The sequence below is a fragment of the Girardinichthys multiradiatus genome, chromosome 22 (genome assembly GCF_021462225.1).
Source record: "Girardinichthys multiradiatus isolate DD_20200921_A chromosome 22, DD_fGirMul_XY1, whole genome shotgun sequence".
NCBI classification, from domain to species: Eukaryota; Metazoa; Chordata; class Actinopteri; order Cyprinodontiformes; family Goodeidae; genus Girardinichthys; species Girardinichthys multiradiatus.
Genome location: NC_061814.1, coordinates 37,393,783 through 37,414,294, shown reverse-complemented (window position 1 = coordinate 37,414,294; position 20,512 = coordinate 37,393,783). Strand labels below are relative to the sequence as shown.

The 20,512-nt window shown below is 38.9% G+C and overlaps 2 protein-coding genes across 5 annotated transcripts in view; both read left to right on the top strand.

The window, feature by feature from the left end:
• The window catches only part of slc1a4 (solute carrier family 1 member 4), a 34,168-nt gene extending 19,730 nt beyond the window's left edge, over positions 1-14,438 (top strand). The window contains exons 2-8 of the mRNA XM_047351456.1: positions 955-997; positions 3,084-3,149; positions 8,139-8,305; positions 8,397-8,630; positions 8,721-8,915; positions 10,276-10,410; positions 10,659-14,438. Coding sequence (XP_047207412.1) covers positions 955-997; positions 3,084-3,149; positions 8,139-8,305; positions 8,397-8,630; positions 8,721-8,915; positions 10,276-10,410; positions 10,659-10,893 — 1,075 coding nt within the window. The 3' untranslated portion in view covers positions 10,894-14,438. The remainder of the gene's footprint in view (positions 1-954; positions 998-3,083; positions 3,150-8,138; positions 8,306-8,396; positions 8,631-8,720; positions 8,916-10,275; positions 10,411-10,658) is intronic.
• Positions 14,439-19,016: 4,578 nt separating this feature from the next.
• smap1 (small ArfGAP 1) overlaps positions 19,017-20,512 on the top strand; it is a 92,933-nt gene continuing 91,437 nt past the window's right edge. For all 4 annotated transcript variants that reach the window (XM_047351536.1, XM_047351534.1, XM_047351535.1 and 1 more), the window contains exon 1: positions 19,017-19,298. In XM_047351536.1, the coding sequence (XP_047207492.1) occupies positions 19,181-19,298 (118 nt within the window). In that variant the 5' untranslated portion in view covers positions 19,017-19,180. The remainder of the gene's footprint in view (positions 19,299-20,512) is intronic.

Sequence of the window (20,512 nt, the reverse complement as noted above, 5' to 3'; positions counted from 1 at the left end):
ATTCATGTGCCAGAATGGCCCAGTCAAAGTCCAAACCTAAATGCACTGTGGAATCTTTGGCAAGGATTGAAAATGTATGCTTTTTATCTGATCTGACTGAGCTTGAGTTATTTTGTGGGGAAGAATGGACAAAATATTGGTCTCTAGATGTGCAAAGCTGGTAGAAACAAACCCCAGAATACCTGTAGGGACTTGGGAGTAAAAAACCAAAAATCATGTATAATTTTCTTCCACTTTCGTTACAGACTGCTTTGTGTTGGTCTATAACATCACATCTCAAATAAGTAACAAGAAAAGATCAGGTGAAAAACAATGAAAGGACATATAGCAAAATAGTAAAACAATTAAAAAATTTAATTAGGGTCACTGCATGGCTCACGGGTAGAGTGAGTGCAGCACATGCAGAGGCTATAGACCTCGACGCAATTGTACCAAATTCAATTACCGGCTTCTGGTGAATAAAGGCCACTAGTGCCAGAAAATCTAAAAACAACAGAGTTTAGGTGGCGTTACACTGAAGGTCCTGTCTCCTTCATGCTTTGACCTGTCCTCAGTACATCCGGAGCATTTATAGCATTTGTAGTCCCTCCAGTGGGTTCTGGGTCTGATCCAAGGTCGTCTCCCAGTGTGACGTACCTGAAAAACCGGCTCAGCTGATTCCTCACGATGTGGAGTCAGCTTCAAATGTTTCAAGACATCTGACTGATTAAATAATATTAATAATAATAATAATAATAAAATCTGCATAATGGAAAAAGGGACTGTTTTTAGGGTGTTCGACAGCAAAACTAATGTTTGGACCCATTTATCCAGGGTCAGTTTGGAACACTGATGCCTTTTCCTTTTCCAGCAGCTTCAGCTTGTGGTTGATTAAACCCATTGAAACAGGAGAAACCGCGTCTCCATGGCTCTCCTTTTATCTATGTCTAATTTGTTTTTCTCCTTCTTCCTCAGAAATTTGTTTCCATCCAACTTGGTGGCAGCTGCTTTCCGTTCTGTAAGTGCCACACAACCCTTTTTAAAGATGAAAATCCCTGCTCTCTGTTTTTATTGCTTCTGATTGTTCATCCTAATTTATTACACCGAGTCCCACGTGGATGCCACTCCACATTCATTTACTGCAACAATGCAAGACTAAGACCCAGCTCCTGCAAACCTTTTTTTTTTTGGTTTTTACCCCCCTTGTTTCCCCCCAGCGACCGTTACCATGGTAAAACCATTCCGTTCCCGCTAGCCTAGCAACCCACTCTTGAACAGTGCCCGCTTCATTTCCTAGAATTATGTTTGCTGTTTGCTAAAGCTATATAAAAACAAGGCAAATTCAATATTTAGGGAGGCAAGGCGCAAAATGACTGAGCAAACACGCTCAAGGCAAAATGCATCCAATTACAGCTGTCAAAGCATTCGCACCTTTCGCATTCAAGTCAGCCCTGAATTTGTCTCTGTGAATTATAAACTCAAACTGATGAGTAAGTGGCAGGGCCAGAAAAGCACAGAGTTCACAGAGTTCAATAAATCCCACCAACACACACACACACACACACACACACACACACACACACACACACACAGACACTCTTGTTTTGCTATATGTAGTGAGGACCATGTGTTGACTCCCATTGACTTCCATTGATTTTCAGTCATTTTCAACCCTTTCTTTGCCCTAACCCTGACAATAACCCTAAACCTAACCATTACCAGTTCATGCCTAACCCTAACCTTAACCTAAAGTCAATTCACATCTTAGTCCTAAACCTAACCGTTAGCAAAATAGGTCGTGAGGACCAGCAAAATGTCCTCACTTTGGTACAAACGGTCCTCAATTTGATGGTGAAATCGGGAAAATGGTTCTCACTGTGATGCCAAGACAGGAACACAAAAACACACACACACACACGTGTTTTACTATCTCTATGAGGTCTTTTCGGTTACTTCCATTGACTTCCGTTCATTTTCCTTGATTTTTAGTGCCTAACCATGACCCTAACACTAACCCTAACCAGTTAATAACTCACCCTAACCCTAACAATAACTCAATTCATACCCTAGTCCTAAACCTAACCCCTGTCCCGAGAACGGAATTTGAAAAAGTGAGGACCAGGAAAATGTGCTCACTTTGTCAAAATGTCCTCACTTTGCAATAAAAATACAAAAAATGGTTCTCACTCAGCAACAAGTACAAGAACACACACACACACATACGCACACACACACAGAGTCTTTACAGTGGTAGCGCCCTAATGGAAGGGGGCCAAATGTGGGTTAAACCACAAAAACAAAGAAGAGGTGCGATTTACACAAACAACCCCCCCACAAGCTACAAAAAGCTGTAAGATTTAACTATTTCTGAGCGGCAATGTCCCGTCAATAACAATAAAAACAACAATAACAATAATATAAAATAAATGCACAGTTTTAAATTGTTCTTTTTCCATGGGCGGATGATTAAACAACATACAACTGAAAGGAGTTTTAAGAAAAACTATTGGCTGCCCAAGCTAGAATCTTTTAATTTTCTCTAATCCACACAGGGTCAAAGTAATGCTAACAGGCTCAAACATGCAACCTCTGAATATTATTCAGTTAAATGTCGCTTAGCAAATTACACCTCCATTATTCACTTGTTTTAGCCACCAACAAGCTTCTGGCATAATTCTGGCTGGATATTTGACCACTATTTTTGGCAGAATTGGTAGAGTTAATTAAAATTGGGTACATTTAGTAAAGTGTCATCAGCATAATCATTTAAATTCATTCTATCCTGTCTAGAAAATTGGGCCAAGCAATGAACTCTGTAACTAATTTCTTTGAATTAAGCGGATTTACATGAACAATCTGTGCCAACCCTGTGTTTTTGTGTAATTCAGTCCCACATTATGTGTTCTACCAAGGAGAGAGAAAACCATCTGTTATTTTTGCATAAAGTAACGTCTCTGTTTATTCATCTGCATTTTACGTATGACAATGACCTAAGCCGCAGTGCATTAACTCTTGAATTGACCTTTATTAGAGTCTGGGAATCATTAAGTGAAAATGGACTTATGATGCACAAATGTATCAGTAGTATGTTTTTTATGTTATAGTATGCCACGGACTACAAAACGGTTGCTGTGGGGAACGACACCAATGGGACAACCCTCTATCAAAAGGTAAGCACAAAAAACACATTTTTCCTAAACATAAATTGTCAGGTGTTGTTTGTCTGAAAGAAAAGGGGCTCTCATCAGTGCCCACATTTCAAACGGTTATCTCTGTATGCTTTGATTGCAGAGTGTGTACGTGATTCAGCCATGGGTGCAGACTCACTGAATAAGCAATACGTGCCTGACCAAGGGAAGACTTGATATAGAAAGAATAAGTTCAAGGCTTATGGTGAAATGTTTTTATGGCCATCCTAAATGTTGTAATTTTCAGATTATGGTTTTTTTTTCTTGAAGCTGCAAATTGATTGTAGAACTTGTTCCTGACATATAAATGCACTAAAAGTAAACTTTGACATATTTTGTCCTTATTTATTAAATTAAAACAAAGCTAAACTAAAGAAAGCTGTATTTGAACAGTTTGCTGATCTCAAGCATACAGGCATACAGAAGGACAACAGCAAAGACCACAGAGAAGCAGATGATTCTGGAAATTAATTAAATGCGTTAAAATGTAATTTCTGAAAAATTTGAAGAACACGTTCTACAGAGAGAAATGTTATTCACATGTGGAAAACATTTAAAATGATTGTTAATCTTGTGGAAGACATCAGAAATTCCCCCCAAGGTCAGATCATGTAATGCTCAACAAAGTTGCAAAAAAAAACAAAAAAAAACTAACAGCCCCATCTCAGACTCTACAGGCACCATCTAGCATGCTAAATATTAAAGATTAGTACAGGATGTTTAGAAAAAGACAGAAAAAGTTTAGTTGGCCTCTACTCGCCAAAAAACAAAAAGGCAGGGCAGCTTAAAGGTTTGCCAAGTTACATTTGAATGAACCACAAGACTTCTGGAACAATGTCCTTTAGACAAATTAGAGAGAAGCTGAGATGCACAGCACCTTATTTGGAGAAAACCAAAGATGGCAGATAAGCACAAATGCCCCAGGAGGGGTTATGGTTTGGGCTTGTTTTTGCATTCTACAATCATATGTGAGGTCATCTGTCCGACAGCTGAAGCTTAATCCAAACTGGGTCATCAATAGAACAATGACCCAAAACTCAGAGGGAAATCTGTAACATAATGTCTAAAAAGAATATGAGTCTCTATGGTGCACCTATCCAGGCAAAGTCCACACCTCAACCCCATTAAAGTGCTGTAGTGGGACCTTAAGAAAAATGTGCAGGAAAAAAATGTCTGCAAACCTCAGTGAATGAATTAACATTGTAAAGAAAGACAAAAATTCCTCCAGAAAGAAGTGATAACAGATAAAGTCAAACAGTAACCAACGCCCGTTGGTATTGCTGCTACAATAGGTGTTCCATCATAGGGTGTACTTAGTTTTTCCCATGGTTCCAATTATCATAATGCAGCATTTAGTGTGACTACACCTTTTTTGCAGTACGGGTCTGTCTCAGAGGTGCCTGTTTTGCAGGTATTTATATTGGTTATCCTACTGATGTAGGAGGAATAATGCCTTAGTAGTAGGTTATAAATAAAAAAAGGTATTTATCTGTTTAATCTAATTTGCTAATGATGGAACAAAAATGTTTTTCGAAATCCCAATAATCCACCCTCAACGGGGGTAAGAGTTGGGGGAACTAATCTTGGCATTGGTGATGGTGTCATGGTGGTGTTGGACCACTTGTTTGCTGAATATTGGACCATTTGGGTTACCAAAGCTGATGACCAAAATAATGTAATGATGATATGAATGTATTGTCTTGTATTTTCTCATTGAACAACATAAAAAGGTATGAGTCAGAGTTTAGCCCTGCCCAGGCTAACCTCTATCCTGCCCAGTCATAGGCTTTTGAGGAACACAGAGACAGTTGTTTTTTGTTTTGCTTCGCCACGGATCACTGATTGTTCAGCTAAGAACAGAATGGTCCCAGTAGCTTAAAAGACTGCGATTCATCTCACCCTTTGAACCTAAGGGGGAATGTTGGACCACTTGTTTGCTGAATATTGGACCATTTGCACATTGCTGGACGTCACTATGCCTTTCCAACGTCATCGGCCATTTTGTATACCAGGACAGTCCGCCACTACAAATCCCAGCGGCCACTACGGCTGATTGGATGGGGCGTCGCCGCTTTGAGTGGTGGCCTAGTAGTTAGAACAGGAGGTTTGTGTTCCAGAGGGGACACAAGGGGCCAGGTTCGTATCCCACAGATTACCACTCTGGGTCCCTGAGCAAGACCCTTAGCCCCAGAATACTCCCCGGGCGCCGCACAATGGCAGCCCACTGCTCCCTATAAGGGATGGGTTAAATGCAGAGGACAAATTTTGTTGTAATGTACATGTGCAATGTCCAATAAAGATGATTATTATTATATTATTATTATTATTATTATTGAGGCCACCGTCAACTGTGTAACACAGTATGAGACGGTCCACCATTGCTTTTCACGCTGGAAACCGAACCAGCAACTGAAGTGCATCCCTCTGGAGAAGAAGTCCCACGTGGATTTCATTCATTCTCCTCCGTTGGCCAACGAGAAAACTAAGCGAATTAAGCTTACATGAATAAGAAGGCTTGTAAGTTTTCAACTTTATTTGTGTTTGTTTGTGTTTTGCTGCGTTGTTGTAACACCTGAGAGCAAAGCTCAGGGCACATTTTAAAGTTGGACTGTTATAACCTCATGGTGAAATTCTACCGTTTCCTTTGTTTCCAACTTCATGTTTTACTGGTTTGCCGCCAAAAAGGTTTATGATTCTTTGTGTCCGCTGAGTTTACAACTTTGCTTTGGGGTTTTATGACCGCCCGTGTCCCGCTGAGCTACACTTTCTGGCGGGCCGCTTCCCAAAACTTCGCTCCGCATCACATTATCATTTGTTTGCCATAACTGCTGGTTTGATTCCATATACACCACTGCTGTTTTGTTTTATTTGTTTGTTAGATATTTTACCCCTTTTTGTGTAGAACTTTGCATGTTTGATTAGGCGAAGATTATTGAATCGGAGAGCGGATTGTATCAGGGCTGTTGATTTAATAAATATTCACTTAGATAAAGAGAAGACGTTTGTGTTTATTTTGTGCAAGAGTGATTTGTCAGTCAAAATAAGGTCAAAGTTCCCCACGTTTCGGCAGAAACGGTTTATTAAACAGTGACATCTAGTAATTGTTATCAATTATTACTGAGTATTTAACGGTTGTAATTATCAAGGGCTTTAGGCTACAATTACAACACCAGAGGACATCTCTGGCTTCGATTCATAAATAAGGATTTTTGGTTAAGAAATTTATTTTCTCAAATTATGATTTTCAATTATAATTATTGATAAATATTAATTAATCAATAATCATAATCCCAACAGTGGATTGTCTTCCTCAGTGGTGTTGGACCGAGCTGGTCAGGCTGTGGGAGAGCTCAACACACTGTGAATGGATTGAGCTCAGGATTTGTTGCTGTCTATATTCGTTATCCATCATCCAGTTCACTGAATCCTCCTGCTGCTCCAGACCTGTGAATCCATGCATGCTCTCTCAATAGTGAGACGTGTTGTATAAACTACAGCTGATTGTATAAGCTATCCTGTTAAACAAGTTTACTTTACAATAAATGAGGGGCACACATGCTGGGCTTCCCCAGGCTTAGACTGGCTGAACAACTGCTGTTGGGGAAACATGTTTACAGAACTAAAGAAACAGTCCTGGTCGGCTTTGGATCAACATACATGTTTTTGCCATGCCTGCCATTTGTATTCCAGCACTTTGGTCCAACTTGAACTGTGTACTTCTAAAATTCCCACCTGCCTTGTTTAGATATTTTAAAGTAGAGTTTTGCCGAGATATTAGGAGTAGTTAGCATCGTACCTGCAATCAGTTTTTGATATGGGCAAAATGGCTCGGGACCCGGGGCACCCTTCTGTCAGGGGGTGGCACATGCACTCAAAATAAAAAAAAGAACATTTACCGGTTAGTTGAACCCTGAATGACCTTTCTTCTTGTTTGCCTGTCCAGTGAGTGTTCCCCGTGTTGTGCACAGTGTCAGGCTGGTAAGAAAATATGGCTGTGCTCTGTGGCTTTTTCTGCTGCGCTGGAGAAGGCATCAGATTCACCGCCACTAACTTGGCTGTTTCTCTCAGGTTTAAGATATTAGGATTGCATTTGATCATCTCTAACTCAAAACCTAAAAGAATTACTAAACCTGAACCTGATTACAGGGTTCTGACCAGATATTCATTAATACACAAATTGTGATCCATGGAACCTTTTTTCTAGTTGTGAAAAAAGCATTTTCAAAGCATTTTTTTAGCATCTCCAGATTAAGAGAAGTTTAAAAACTGCAAGATAGAGATGGGTCAAACCTATACTTAACTATAAATAAATGCATATTTATATATTAAAAGTGGGGGTGTCTTGAGTTACAGTATAGGTTGAATTAAATCGTCTTGAGACAAAACAGTCTGAGATAACATGTACTTCTTATCTTAAGAAGGCCAGTGTATTTCTTAAATTGCAATTATGTTTGACCTCTTGGAGTCAGTCAAGGGTGTATGGTTGCAATCAAGGTGTTGCAATGATGCAGTCAAACATTAAACCAAAACCTGACTGAAATATTCTAGTGGGACCTTACGTGACAAAAAAATCCTCAGTAGCTGAAGCAACATTGAAAAGAAGAGACCAGAAATCCTCCACAGTGACGTGAGACACTGGTAAAGTCATATAGAAAACTACCACTGAGACTGAGTGATGATAAAGATGATTCTACAAGCTTTTAGATCATGGTGTTTACTTGGTTCTTCCAGAGGCAACAGAAGATTGGCAGTTGTTATAATCTTCAGGATTTGCATACAACCTATGTCCACTTAGCGCTACTTACATCCCAAACTGCTGAGGCTTAATGAATTTTCAAAGATAAATTTATCACAATATTTTCTTGTCTGTTGATTTGTAATCAAAGTCTCTATACAGTTTACAATTCAGCATCTTCTGAAACTGCTAAGTTTGTACCGATTCTTACAGTGTGACATTTCTGGACGTTCTAGGTGCCGATTGGAACTGAAACTGATGGCATGAACATCCTTGGACTGGTGCTGTTTGCTATGGTGTTTGGTGTGGCCCTGCGGATACTTGGAGAGGAGGGAGAGGAACTCATCCGTTTCTTCAATGCCTTCAATGAGGCCACCATGGTGCTGGTGTCCTGGATCATGTGGTAAATATGGATAGATGCCTTCAGACTGTTAAATGCTTGATCAAAAGTGACCAGGATTTTCTTTCACGGTAATTTCTTGTCTGTTCCTTAGGTACATTCCCTTTGGCATCATGTTTCTTGTAGGGAGTAAGATCGTAGAAATGGAAGATGTGGTTCTTCTGGTCACAAGCTTGGGGAAATACATATTTGCTTCAATCCTAGGCCACATCATCCATGGGGGCATTGTTCTTCCCCTCATTTACTTTGCCTTCACACGAAAGAACCCCTATAGTTTCCTTTCAGGCCTCATCACACCCTTCACCACCGCCTTTGCCACCTGCTCCAGGTATTCTTGCATAGCGACAAATGTATTTGGCTTCCTCAACAACAATAATCATGCAGGCAATAATTTTATTCTGTTTTTTTCCCTCACTAGTTCAGCAACTCTTCCCTCAATGATAAAGTGTGTGGAAGAAAATAATGGTGTGGACAAACGCATTAGCCGCTTCATCCTTCCGATTGGAGCTACGGTGAACATGGATGGAGCAGCCATTTTCCAGTGCATTGCTGCCGTCTTCATCGCACAGCTCAACAACACTGAGCTGAATGCTGGACAGATCTTCACCATCTTGTAAGCTTTATCAGGAACTGACAATGCAGCGTTTTGCAAAAAAAGGGTTAACACCCCTAGAACTTTTTCATATTTTGTCACATTAACACTACAAACTCCAAACTGTTTTATTGGGATTTTTTGTGATAGACAACCACAAAGATGTGCATAATTGGAAGAAAAATTACACATGGTTTCCAAAAATGTTTTTATAGTTTTTGCCCATTCTTCTTTGAAAAAATACCTCATGCTTCGTCAGAGTGGATGAAAAGCATCTGTAAGCATCAGTTTTCAGGTCTTGACACTAGTTCTTAGGTCTGGACATTGACTGGGCCATTTCACTACATGAATATGCATTGATCTAAACCTATCCACTGTAGCTCTCTCTCTAAATGTTTACAGTCTTTGTCCTGTTGGAAGATAAACCTCCACCCCTGTCTCAAGTCTTTTTTAGCCTCTTATAGGTTTTCTTCCAGAACTGCCTGCTATTTAGGTCCATCAATCCACTCATCACCTCTGACCAACTTTATTTTCCCTGCTTCAAAAAAATAAAAATCCCACTGCAGGATGCTACCACCACCATGTGTTACTCTGGGGATGGTGTTTTCAGGGTGACATGCAGTTTTAGTCTTCCAAACACAGAATATTGCATGTAGCCTGAAAAGTCATCTGACCAGAGCAGCTACTTCCACGTGTTTGCTGTGGTCCAAATATGGCTTGTTGAAAACTGACTTTCTTTCAACAATGGCTTCTTCTTGCACTTCTTTCACATTCTTTCACATTGGCCAGATTTGTGAAATGCATGACTGGTAGTTTTCAAGTTAACAGATTGTCCCACCTGAGCTGCAGATCTTTGCAGCTCCCCTAGAGTTACTGTTGGCATCTTTTCTGATGAATTTTCCCTTGGCTAACCTTTCACTATAGTTGGATGGTTATGTCTTGGCAGGTTAGTAGTTGTGTCATTCTCATTCCCTTTTTTGGTGATGGATTATTACCTACCCTTCTTTAAACTTCTCCGCCACTTTCTCCTTGACAACCACCTTGTTCCTTGGTCTTCATCATGCTTTGTGTTCACTAATGTTCTCCAACAAAACTCTGAGGCCTTCACAGAACAGCTGGATTTATACTGAGATTAAATCACACACAGGTCGACCCTATTTAATAATCAGGTAACTTGTTGGTTGCACTGGACTTTACTTAGGGGTGTCCGAGTAATAGAGGTCAGAATACAAATGCCAGCACAGTTTTCCGAATTTTTTAAACCGTACAATGGACAAAATGTGAAAAAATGAAAAAGGGTAACGATACTTGTGGCACTGTTTTGGTAACCATTTTTAATCTGCTGTGAAACAGCTTCATTATATGTTGTGATCCCTTGTAGGGTAACAGCCACAGCCTCCAGTGTTGGTGCCGCTGGCATCCCAGCCGGCGGCATCATCACCATCGCCATTATCCTGGAGGCCATCGGCCTGCCAACCAATGATCTGTCCCTCATGCTGGCCGTCGACTGGATTGTGTGAGTAAAGTTAACCCCCAGTCTGACACTGGAAAACAATCAGCCAACATTACAAGGCAGGGAAAACAGTTTCAAGTCTTTTCTCAGAGGAAAAACAACTCTTTTTATGCAGCAACTTTCTCCTCTTGAAAGAGGAATCTGACTTCAAAAAGCCCTGATAATTAGCAAGGACATGGTAAAGGTTTTTAATATAATCTTATAAATAAAATGACTTGTTTCCTTTACTCCCATTTCCTCCTTGAACTCAGGGATCGTACTACCACAGTGGTGAACGTGGAAGGCGACGCTCTGGGTGCAGGAATCCTCCACCACATCAACCAGCTGGAAACAAAGAAGCACCAACCGGAGGTGGCAGAGGAGCTGGAAGAGGTCAGGGTTGAATCTGTGGCCAACGTTCAGGCGGAGGAGGAGACGTCGCCGCTCGTCATGCGTCAAACCAAAATCTTGGATGGCATGCCTGAAGCCATCGAGTCTGTCCTGTAGACTCAGACTTTACTTTCTTGACCGTCTGACCATTTGGCCTGAGATTTATGATGTTGCTGCTGATCGGGCATCAGTGTGAACCGATGTCTTTAAAAAAACAATAACTAAACTAACAAAAAAAAAAAAAAAACAAATAGAAAAGTTTGCAACTTTGAAAAATTCAGAAATAGCCTGTAAAATAAAGAGTTTGCATTGCATCCAGGATTCAACTTCAGGATAGTACATAATGCAATTCAGAAATATTTTTCTAATCAAAAACTCAAACTGTTAGTGATTTAATTTTTGTTTAGTATTTTCACCCATAAGTACACTTTAACTCTAAAATAGGCCAGAAACATTCCAATAAATGTTGAAGATCTGTTTGTTACACTTATAGTGGCTCTCAAAAGTACACACCACCCTGTTGAAATGCCAGGCTTGTTTATGTAAAAATTATACCTTAATAACTCATTTAAACACATTTCCCACATAAAGTGTAATGTATCCTGTGCCAGTCAATTTAAAACCAAAAAATGATGGGAGGAAAATTATAAAACAAACAAAAAAAAACAATCAATTTGCCTGGTTGCATAAATGTGAACACCTTGAAACTTCTAATTTGTTGAAGTTCCTTTTGATTCTGTTTCAGTGGTCTTGATGTTACACCTGCTATCAATTCTAGTGAACTATAGACCAATCTCCAATGGTTGTATTTTTTTGATCTTTGCCTATTTGCATCCTTTAGCTAAAGCCACAGCTTGCAGAGAGTTTTCAAAAAAGCAAAAGGATCTGATTATATAAAGGTATCAGTCAGGAGAAGGGGACAAAAAATGCCACAGTATTAAATATTTGTACACCATGGCACAGTGAAGTCTGTCGGCAGTAACTGGCAGAAATAGGGGACGGCTTTTTGGGAGAATATGTTATGGTTTGATGAAACAAGCATGAACTTTGGGTGACAGTTCTCCAAGATGTGTGTAGCACAAAAAATCGACTAGCACACTACTAAAAGAACACCCCACCTAGTCTCAAACATGGTGTTGGCAGCATCATGCTCGGGGGTTACTTTGCTCCAGAGTTTATTTTTTTGTCAAAATGGATGAAGTTATGAATACTTCTAACTATACACCTTCAGGTGTAGCTAAAAAGCAAAGATGAAGATGGATTTTACTTTTCAGTATCACAGTGAGTTCGAAGATACATACAAATCAACAAAAGTGCTGAAACTGATTAAGCAAAGGATTAGTTTAAGGGTGTGCAGACCAATTGTACCTTCTTTCTTTCTTTCTTTCCCTTTAACAAATTAGATTATTTTTACAGTGAATTGTACAGGATATGTGTCTCATTCTGTTTTTCACATCACAAAAACTTGGTAATTCAACAGGAGTCTGTACACTTTGAAATCCTGCTGTAGTGTACGGTGCTAACAGCCTTTAGTGTTCTGTTTTCTGAACATTACTGGGTTAATTTTCTCTATTAATCATTAAAAAGTAAAAAAAAAACAAAAAAAAAACAAAACAACCATTGACCTAATAGGAACAAATTCTTGACATTGTTTTAACTAAATGATACATTCCATCGATTGATCATGCCTGATGGAAATGGAGATGATTATTTCAGATGAAAATAACAGAATCTCTGTTCCGTAATTAGGTGGAGTTGAGTTTGAAGCTGTGTGACTCCAAATTGTGAACGGTATTTTTTCCTACAATGTTTAGAAGATAGTTGGGCTTGTGTTGACAGACAGTTACAGCAGGCAAATGCGGCCCAAATCCAATTTTTTATTTTTTTAATTTATTTTTTGTTTTGCCCATACAAGACCCATTTCTGACTTTTTCAGCGGCCCAATTCCGATTTTTTCACCTCCAAAAAAATCAGAATTGTGCCACTTCCAAATGTGGTACTAAATTGGATACGTCTTTAATACTTTTCAAAGGGTTTTGTAGTCTGAGCGATTTCATCCGACTTTCACTTCATTGTCCTGGCTCCAACTTTGCATCCACACAGATTTCTCTACAGAAATAGCAGTCACTGCTCCACGAAAGGCCATTGTTAAGAGTTGTACTCTCAACTCTTTTTTCTGACCTTTCTTCGTCTTGTTATGATGTGGTCATAATATTGTCGACTCCCATTGCTCAACTAGCTAAAACAATTATACACAGAGACCGGCATCCATTTTTACTTACAGTGTTCTGCTGTGTGACGCAATATTCTATTTCTGTGCATGTGGGTTGCTTTGGAGTCGTGAACCATTTAGACTTAAGTTTGATGGTGGTTGCAATTAAATGGTGTGAACCATCATGTAAAAAAAAAAAAAAATTGCAATTGAGCTCCAAGACCTGCCATGTGACAGTATACTTGGTCACGCATCAACTCTGAAAATGAACAATTAGGTATTGGGCCTATCTTTCGGTTATGCTTCATGCTACATTATCAGTGAAACATTGGCTAAATATGGTCAAACATGTATGGCCTCATGTTAAAAAGATCACTGAAATCCCCCTGAATGCTCATTCTTGTGTAAACAGAAGATTGTATTATTTATATAATCATGGTTTATATCTCAGTTTTTCAGCTTTTAGTGGGTTAAAAAATAACGGCTACACTAACCTCAGCACAGCTAGCTTGGTATTGCAACGAGCTGCTGTTAATTCCTATTTAACAAGTTAGCATCTTAATTTTCTCTTCGAACTTAAATTAATCTTTAGATTAATCTTTAATTAATCTTTAGATTAACCTTTAATTCATCTTTAGATTAATTTAATAAAATATCCGGTAGCTTTTTTGCTAGATGTTTTTGGAAAGTATGTTGGCAAGGAATTTGAAATGGAGTTGTACCTGTATGCTAGCTAGCTAGCCAGCTAAAGCAGTGCTAAAATGCAGCTAACAATTAGCTTAGGTTAATATTCTTATTTTAGCTGACAGTTTATTTAGTTAACATTCCTGACAGACACAACGGACTTCGTTAAAATAAGTTGCAAGCATTTCTAACTAAGCATGTGGTTTCATATATTGGGACATTAATTGATGCCTAACAGTCATCTAACGGTTTTACTGTAATTGTTCACATTTTGCTGAAAAGGTGAAACTTTGCTTGTAGAGTCTATGAAAGTAAACAATACTAAAATGGCGCTTGTTATGGCTGTCATTTTAGATTTAAATATGGCTGCCATCTGTACTTTTACTCTTCAGGTACACAGAAAACTAGCAAGAGCACTGTAAAACCTATACCTCTGAAAGACATATTTCAGATGTCAAAACTATCACTATAAAATGGTCTTTTGTAAATCTGCAAAGCCGCTAGATGTCTAGTGAGATGATTAAAAAATGTTGCCCGTCTTGAAATCCAGGATGTATCTATCCAGACATAGAGTGTAAATTTTGAGAATAGTGATGTATTTACAGACTCTGGGAAAAAAGTGTACTAATGTACACAGTTACACAAAGGCAGTTTTACTACCTTTTTCTAACTTTTGTGTAACTAAATACCAATTTTTACTTGGTAAAAATTGGTATTTGGCAGCCACCTTTAAATTCAATATGGATGCTATGATGGTATTGAGAGCCAAAAGTGCCAAAATTCAGTACATAAGTTGTTAAATAAATATATGTGATAATTTAAATAATCTAATAATTTAAATGTTTAATTAATTTGGTAAATACGTAATTGCATGTGGAACATATTCATTAAAATTAGTTTAATTCAAGTCTACATAAATATTTCAACATTTATTTATTTAGTTTTTTTGGAAAGTGGCACTTTTGGTAAAAGAAGGCAAAGTTTTGTGGGTCCAGGTAGGTGTGAAATATAGTTTTCTGCCTAAAGTGAACATTTTTAATTCTTAAAACATCCTTGAATCACCAAATAAGCCAGAAGTTATACAAATGATCAAAAACCTGTAAGTGCAACCCTAAATTGTTCCCCTAAAGAATTTTAGCAGGGTCATTTGAAGGCATGTTGTAGAGCTGTTTATGTTTCCCAAGAAATACTGGCAGGATCTCATCTAACATTAATCAAGTAGTTTTGAGGTTCACCCTGTTTTGTTGGGCATCACATTACCACTCCACTATAAAACTTAAATACTTCACTTGTTTAGATAAATTACAGGTGGCTGGTTTAAACAATATCTCACACTAAAATAAAAGCCTCACCCTTTGTTTACACTCAAACACTGGACAAAAATGCAGGACGAACACACCAGATTTCACATAATTTTATTAACCCTTCTTTTAGATTTTTTCCACTTCCAAGTGGTGTTTCAGAGGCTTGTTTCATGCAATTACCCTACACTGACAGTTATAGGATGCTATCTAATATTTGTATGTTTTTAAAACCACATATGATGGTGAAAATGGTTCAATGCATCTATGTTACATAATCCTAATGTCATTTTTCTACCTATAAGTTAATCCTGATTGAAAAGTAAGCTTGTCTACTGACTTCCTGCCTATTTTTTATTTGTCTGTGATTGGTTGATCCTTCTTTAAATGAACAATGGTCTCTGTTGTTGTCACCACTGCGTTTTTAAGGTTTAGCCTTTGGTGAGCCCCATATTCCTGCATGGTGCTCTCTTTGATTTTAGGGGGTAAACTGGTTCTGTTGTTGTAGGACCTTGTGCCAAATCTACAGCCTCTCTGAAAGCTGTAAAACCTGACCAATAAGCTTCTGCTTCCCCCTAGTGGCTGTAATGTGAAAATGCTAAACAGACTGTGGCACAAGGCAAATTAGTGGTAACATTTCCTATTTATTCATGTTATTTAACCTAAGTAGCTGGGGATGATTCTGATCCAGTGTTTGCTCGTGTGATATTATGTGTTCTGTGAAGCCCACTACAATGTGAGGGGTTTTTCTTCTGGACTCTTGGTGATGTGGTGGGAATGCTTCAGCTGTGAAATTTAGTGAGAATGTCACAAATGGCTGCTTTAGCGAACAAATTAAGTAATGTTTGAAAACTTTCTGTCATTAGACATATCACAGATCAATTAACGTCATGCTGTGTTATATGACTGCATTTCTTAAGTATACTTCATCTGATACGATCACATGTATCCACAGCTGATGGAATTCATATTCATATATATATACATATACATATATATTTGATAATTTATTGTGATTGGTTTAACTTTTATGAATCATTTTTACTTCGTTTTTTTAACACCGTACACTTTTCCATCGGTTTTCAATGTTTCTACCATTGGAATACACTTTATAGCCTAAATAATATTTAGACTTTTCCTGTTAAACAGTAAGAATGTATGTAATGTTTGCTCTTTTTTTTAGTATTTAATATACCCGCTATTTTACCTGTGCCATGTCGTTGTCTAACATTGCACAGCTGTTTGCTGTTAGTCTTGCTGCCTGTCTTCATTAAAATGTTTTTTTGAGAGACCCTGATGAGTGGAGTATTTATTAAATCATTTATTTTGAGGGTCAAACTGGTAATCTAGATACGTGCTTCTCAATAAATTTAAATATAATTGGAAAGTTGAATTATTTCAGTAATTCAATTCAGGTATTTTAGTGTTTATTAATGGTTTAAAGAGAAGATAAATTAAAAAAAGGATTTTTAATAGAGAAATGTTACGACTACACAATCATAAGAAATACAACTGAAGATTGTCCACCCGAAAATAATTGACATCCTCCATAAAGGGGAAAAGCCGCAAAAGGTCCTTGCTAAACAAGTAGGCAGTTCAAACATTAGCAGAAAGTTGAGTGAAAGGAAAAGTTCAAGGGTCCAACATCCCACAGTGCAGATAAAATATAAATAATCCAATTAGCTTAAGGTCCTGTGTGGAGTTTCCACAATCAGTGATGATTTGCAGAGGTGTTTCATCTACTGGTGTTGGTTGACTGGAAGTCCAAAACAGAGGCATTTGCCACAATATCTGGAGACAGGCTTTATGAAAATGCCGATTTCATTTCCCAGCAGGACTTGGCCCCTACCCACACTAGCATACAGGTCCTTCTCAAAATATTAGCATATTGTGATAAAGTTCATTATTTTCCATAATGTCATGATGAAAATTTAACATTCATATATTTTAGATTCATTGCACACTAACTGAAATATTTCAGGTCTTTTATTGTCTTAATACAGATGATTTTGGCATACAGCTCATGAAAACCCAAAATTCCTATCTCACAAAATTAGCATATCATTAAAAGGGTCTCTAAACGAGCTATGAACCTAATCATCTGAATCAACGAGTTAACTCTAAACACCTGCAAAATATTCCAGAGGCCTTTAAAACTCCCAGCCTGGTTCATCACTCAAAACCCCAATCATGGGTAAGACTGCCGACCTGACTGCTGTCCAGAAGGCCACTATTGACACCCTCAAGCAAGAGGGTAAGACACAGAAAGAAATTTCTGAACGAATAGGCTGTTCCCAGAGTGCTGTATCAAGGCGCCTCAGTGGGAAGTCTGTGGGAAGGAAAACGTGTGGCAGAAAACGCTGCACAACGAGAAGAGGTGACCGGACCCTGAGGAAGATTGTGGAGAAGGGCCGATTCCAGACCTTGGGGGACCTGCGGAAGCAGTGGACTGAGTCTGGAGTAGAAACATCCAGAGCCACCGTGCACAGACGTGTGCAGGAAATGGGCTACAGGTGCCGCATTCCCCAGGTCAAGCCACTTTTGAACCAGAAACAGCGGCAGAAGCGCCTGACCTGGGCTACAGAGAAGCAGCACTGGACTGTTGCTCAGTGGTCCAAAGTACTTTTTTCGGATGAAAGGAAATTCTGCATTTCATTCGGAAATCAAGGTGCCAGAGTCTGGAGGAAGACTGGGGAGAAGGAAATGCCAAAATGCCAGAAGTCCAGTGTCAAGTACCCACAGTCAGTGATGGTCTGGGGTGCCGTGTCAGCTGCTGGTGTTGGTCCACTGTGTTTTATCAAGGGCAGGGTCAACGCAGCTAGCTATCAGGAGATTTCGGAGCACTTCATGCTTCCATCTGCTGAAAAGCTTTATGGAGATGAAGATTTCATGTTTCAGCACAACCTGGCACCTGCTCACAGTGCCAAAACCACTGGTAAATGGTTTACTGACCATGGTATCACTGTGCTCAATTGGCCTGCCAACTCTCCTGACCTGAACCCCATAGAGAATCTGTGGGATATTGTGAAGAGAACGTTGAGAGACTCAAGACCCAACACTCTGGATGAGCTAAAGGCTGCTATCGAAGCATCCTGGGCCTCCATAAGACCTCAGCAGTGCCACAGGCTGATTGCCTCCATGCCACGCCGCATTGAAGCAGTCATTTCTGCAAAAGGATTCCCGACCAAGTATTGAGTGCATAACTGTACATGATTATTTGAAGGTTGACGTTTTTTGTATTAAAAACACTTTTCTTTTATTGGTCGGATGAAATATGCTAATTTTGTGAGATAGGAATTTTGGGTTTTCATGAGCTGTATGCCAAAATCATCCGTATTAAGACAATAAAAGACCTGAAATATTTCAGTTAGTGTGCAATGAATCTAAAATATATGAATGTTAAATTTTCATCATGACATTATGGAAAATAATGAACTTTATCACAATATGCTAATATTTTGAGAAGGACCTGTAGGTACTTATACCTGGTTTCATAACCAAAGTATCATTGTGAATCACTGGCCTGCAAACTAGCCAGACCTGAACGCAACAAATTATGTATTATCAAGAGGAGGAGGAGAGACACCAGACCCAACAATATAGACAATCTTCCCTTAGCAAAATCTTTTTTTACAGTGCACGCTCTTTGAGGAAGGTGCATCTGTCCAGCTGTCAGGTCACCAGTCTTCCTGTAATTGTTAAGACTGGAACCTAACATTATTTGTAAAAATTAATTTTTACTGGTCTTATGTAATATCCTAATATCTGATAAACTGATGTTTTTGTTTTTCATTACTTGTAAATCCAGAATTATGAAAACTTCCTGAAATAAACGCTTCAAATAAATTAGTATGTGTGTAATGTTTCACTTTTGTACATTGAACTACTAAACTAATGCACATTTTGACTGATGAGATGCAACATTAGCTGAAATGCCATCCAGAAAAACGAAAGCGAAATTATTTCCTTGTCCACTAAATCTCTACTTGAAGCATACACCACTATGGAAATTCCCACAGTCCTGAACGCAGCAGGGATGATGCTTCAACATCATCTAACCTGCAGGTTGAGAGCTAACCGGAAAGTGTGGCAGAGCAGCACGGCTCCATCATGAGGATGTCCCTCCCTTCTTAACCCGCACCCAGGACTCCGCGACTCTTCATACAGCAGGACTCACCTCCAGACTCCCCCGGCTCCGGAAAGCGAGATGACGACCCGGTCTGAAAGAGAAAAAGCCCAGAAACTGAACGAGCAGCATCAGGCCATCCTTACCAAACTGCTGAGAGAGGAGGACAACAAGTACTGTGCAGACTGTGAGGCTAAAGGTAAACAGGACACAGCTGAGCGCATAAATGAGAGGATGGAGAAATGCTTGAACCTGAGTTCAAGCCTGAGTTCCCCATGCAGAGCAATGCGCTCATGCATGCCTCAGCTTAGTTTTATATTAATAAGCCTGTAATTCTCGGTGACATATTTCAACAGCTGAATGTCTGAATCTTGCAACACAAAAAGGTCAAGCCTTTTTTAATATCCAGGTAGGATTAAATTAAAAAACCTCCGCCGAGAAGTTTCAAAATAAAATACTCAGTGTTTGTTCTGTTACTAGTTATTGAAATGTTTTTCATTCAAATTGTATTTCTGAGCTGGTATCAGATTTTTTTAAATAATGATAATTATTTTTTTGATATTTTTTATATACAGGTATATGAAATGCACATTCCACACCGATATATGGAGTTTAAATGACTTTTTTATTATGAACCTGAACGCCTCTTTGTTCCGGTTGTAAATGGGTTCGCTATGGGTAACTTGAGGCTGTAGTATCGATGTCGTGTCCTTGACTGGGTTATTAATGAGCGGAAAACGTGCGTGTCCCGTGTAGCAGCGTGGAATTTGAGGCGATCTTGACACTCTGATTGTGTCCTGTTGGAGCAAAAACACATCAGCATCCTGTGCTGCAGCAGCGTCCCTGCAGGGCTGCAACCATCTTCACCGGACTCCATTAGAAAAAGCGAAACTTTATCGTTTTCTTGCACAACATCATAAAATACAGCTTGATCAAATACATTTGATAAAAGCATAGAGGCCCCTCATTAATTCGGCATACATCAGATGTAATAAGAGTTATTATTGTGTAGACTGTGCACACATTTGAACGCATTTACTAAATTAGTGGTTATCAGCTAAATACCCATTTAATCCAAGTTGTTTTGAATGAAACCCTGCTAGATAACCTTATGTGGCGGAAATGCATCAAAGTGTGAAAGGATGAAATTGTCAGTCTGTACAATATATTTTAAACCGGTCAAATCAGGGTTACCTCTGTGTGAGATTACGTTTCTTTTGCGTCATCACCGCGCCTCCTCTGCAATCACTGAGTCAGTGATGTACCTATTGCTTCTTTTTCTGTCTGTTTTCTGGGAATGAGGAATCCTACATCTTGGGGGATCAGTTTTATCTTGTCGCAAATTAATAGCTAAATATTCTGGCTTTGTCAAACATAGCAGACAAATCCTGTGGTATTGCTTTAATTAGTGGG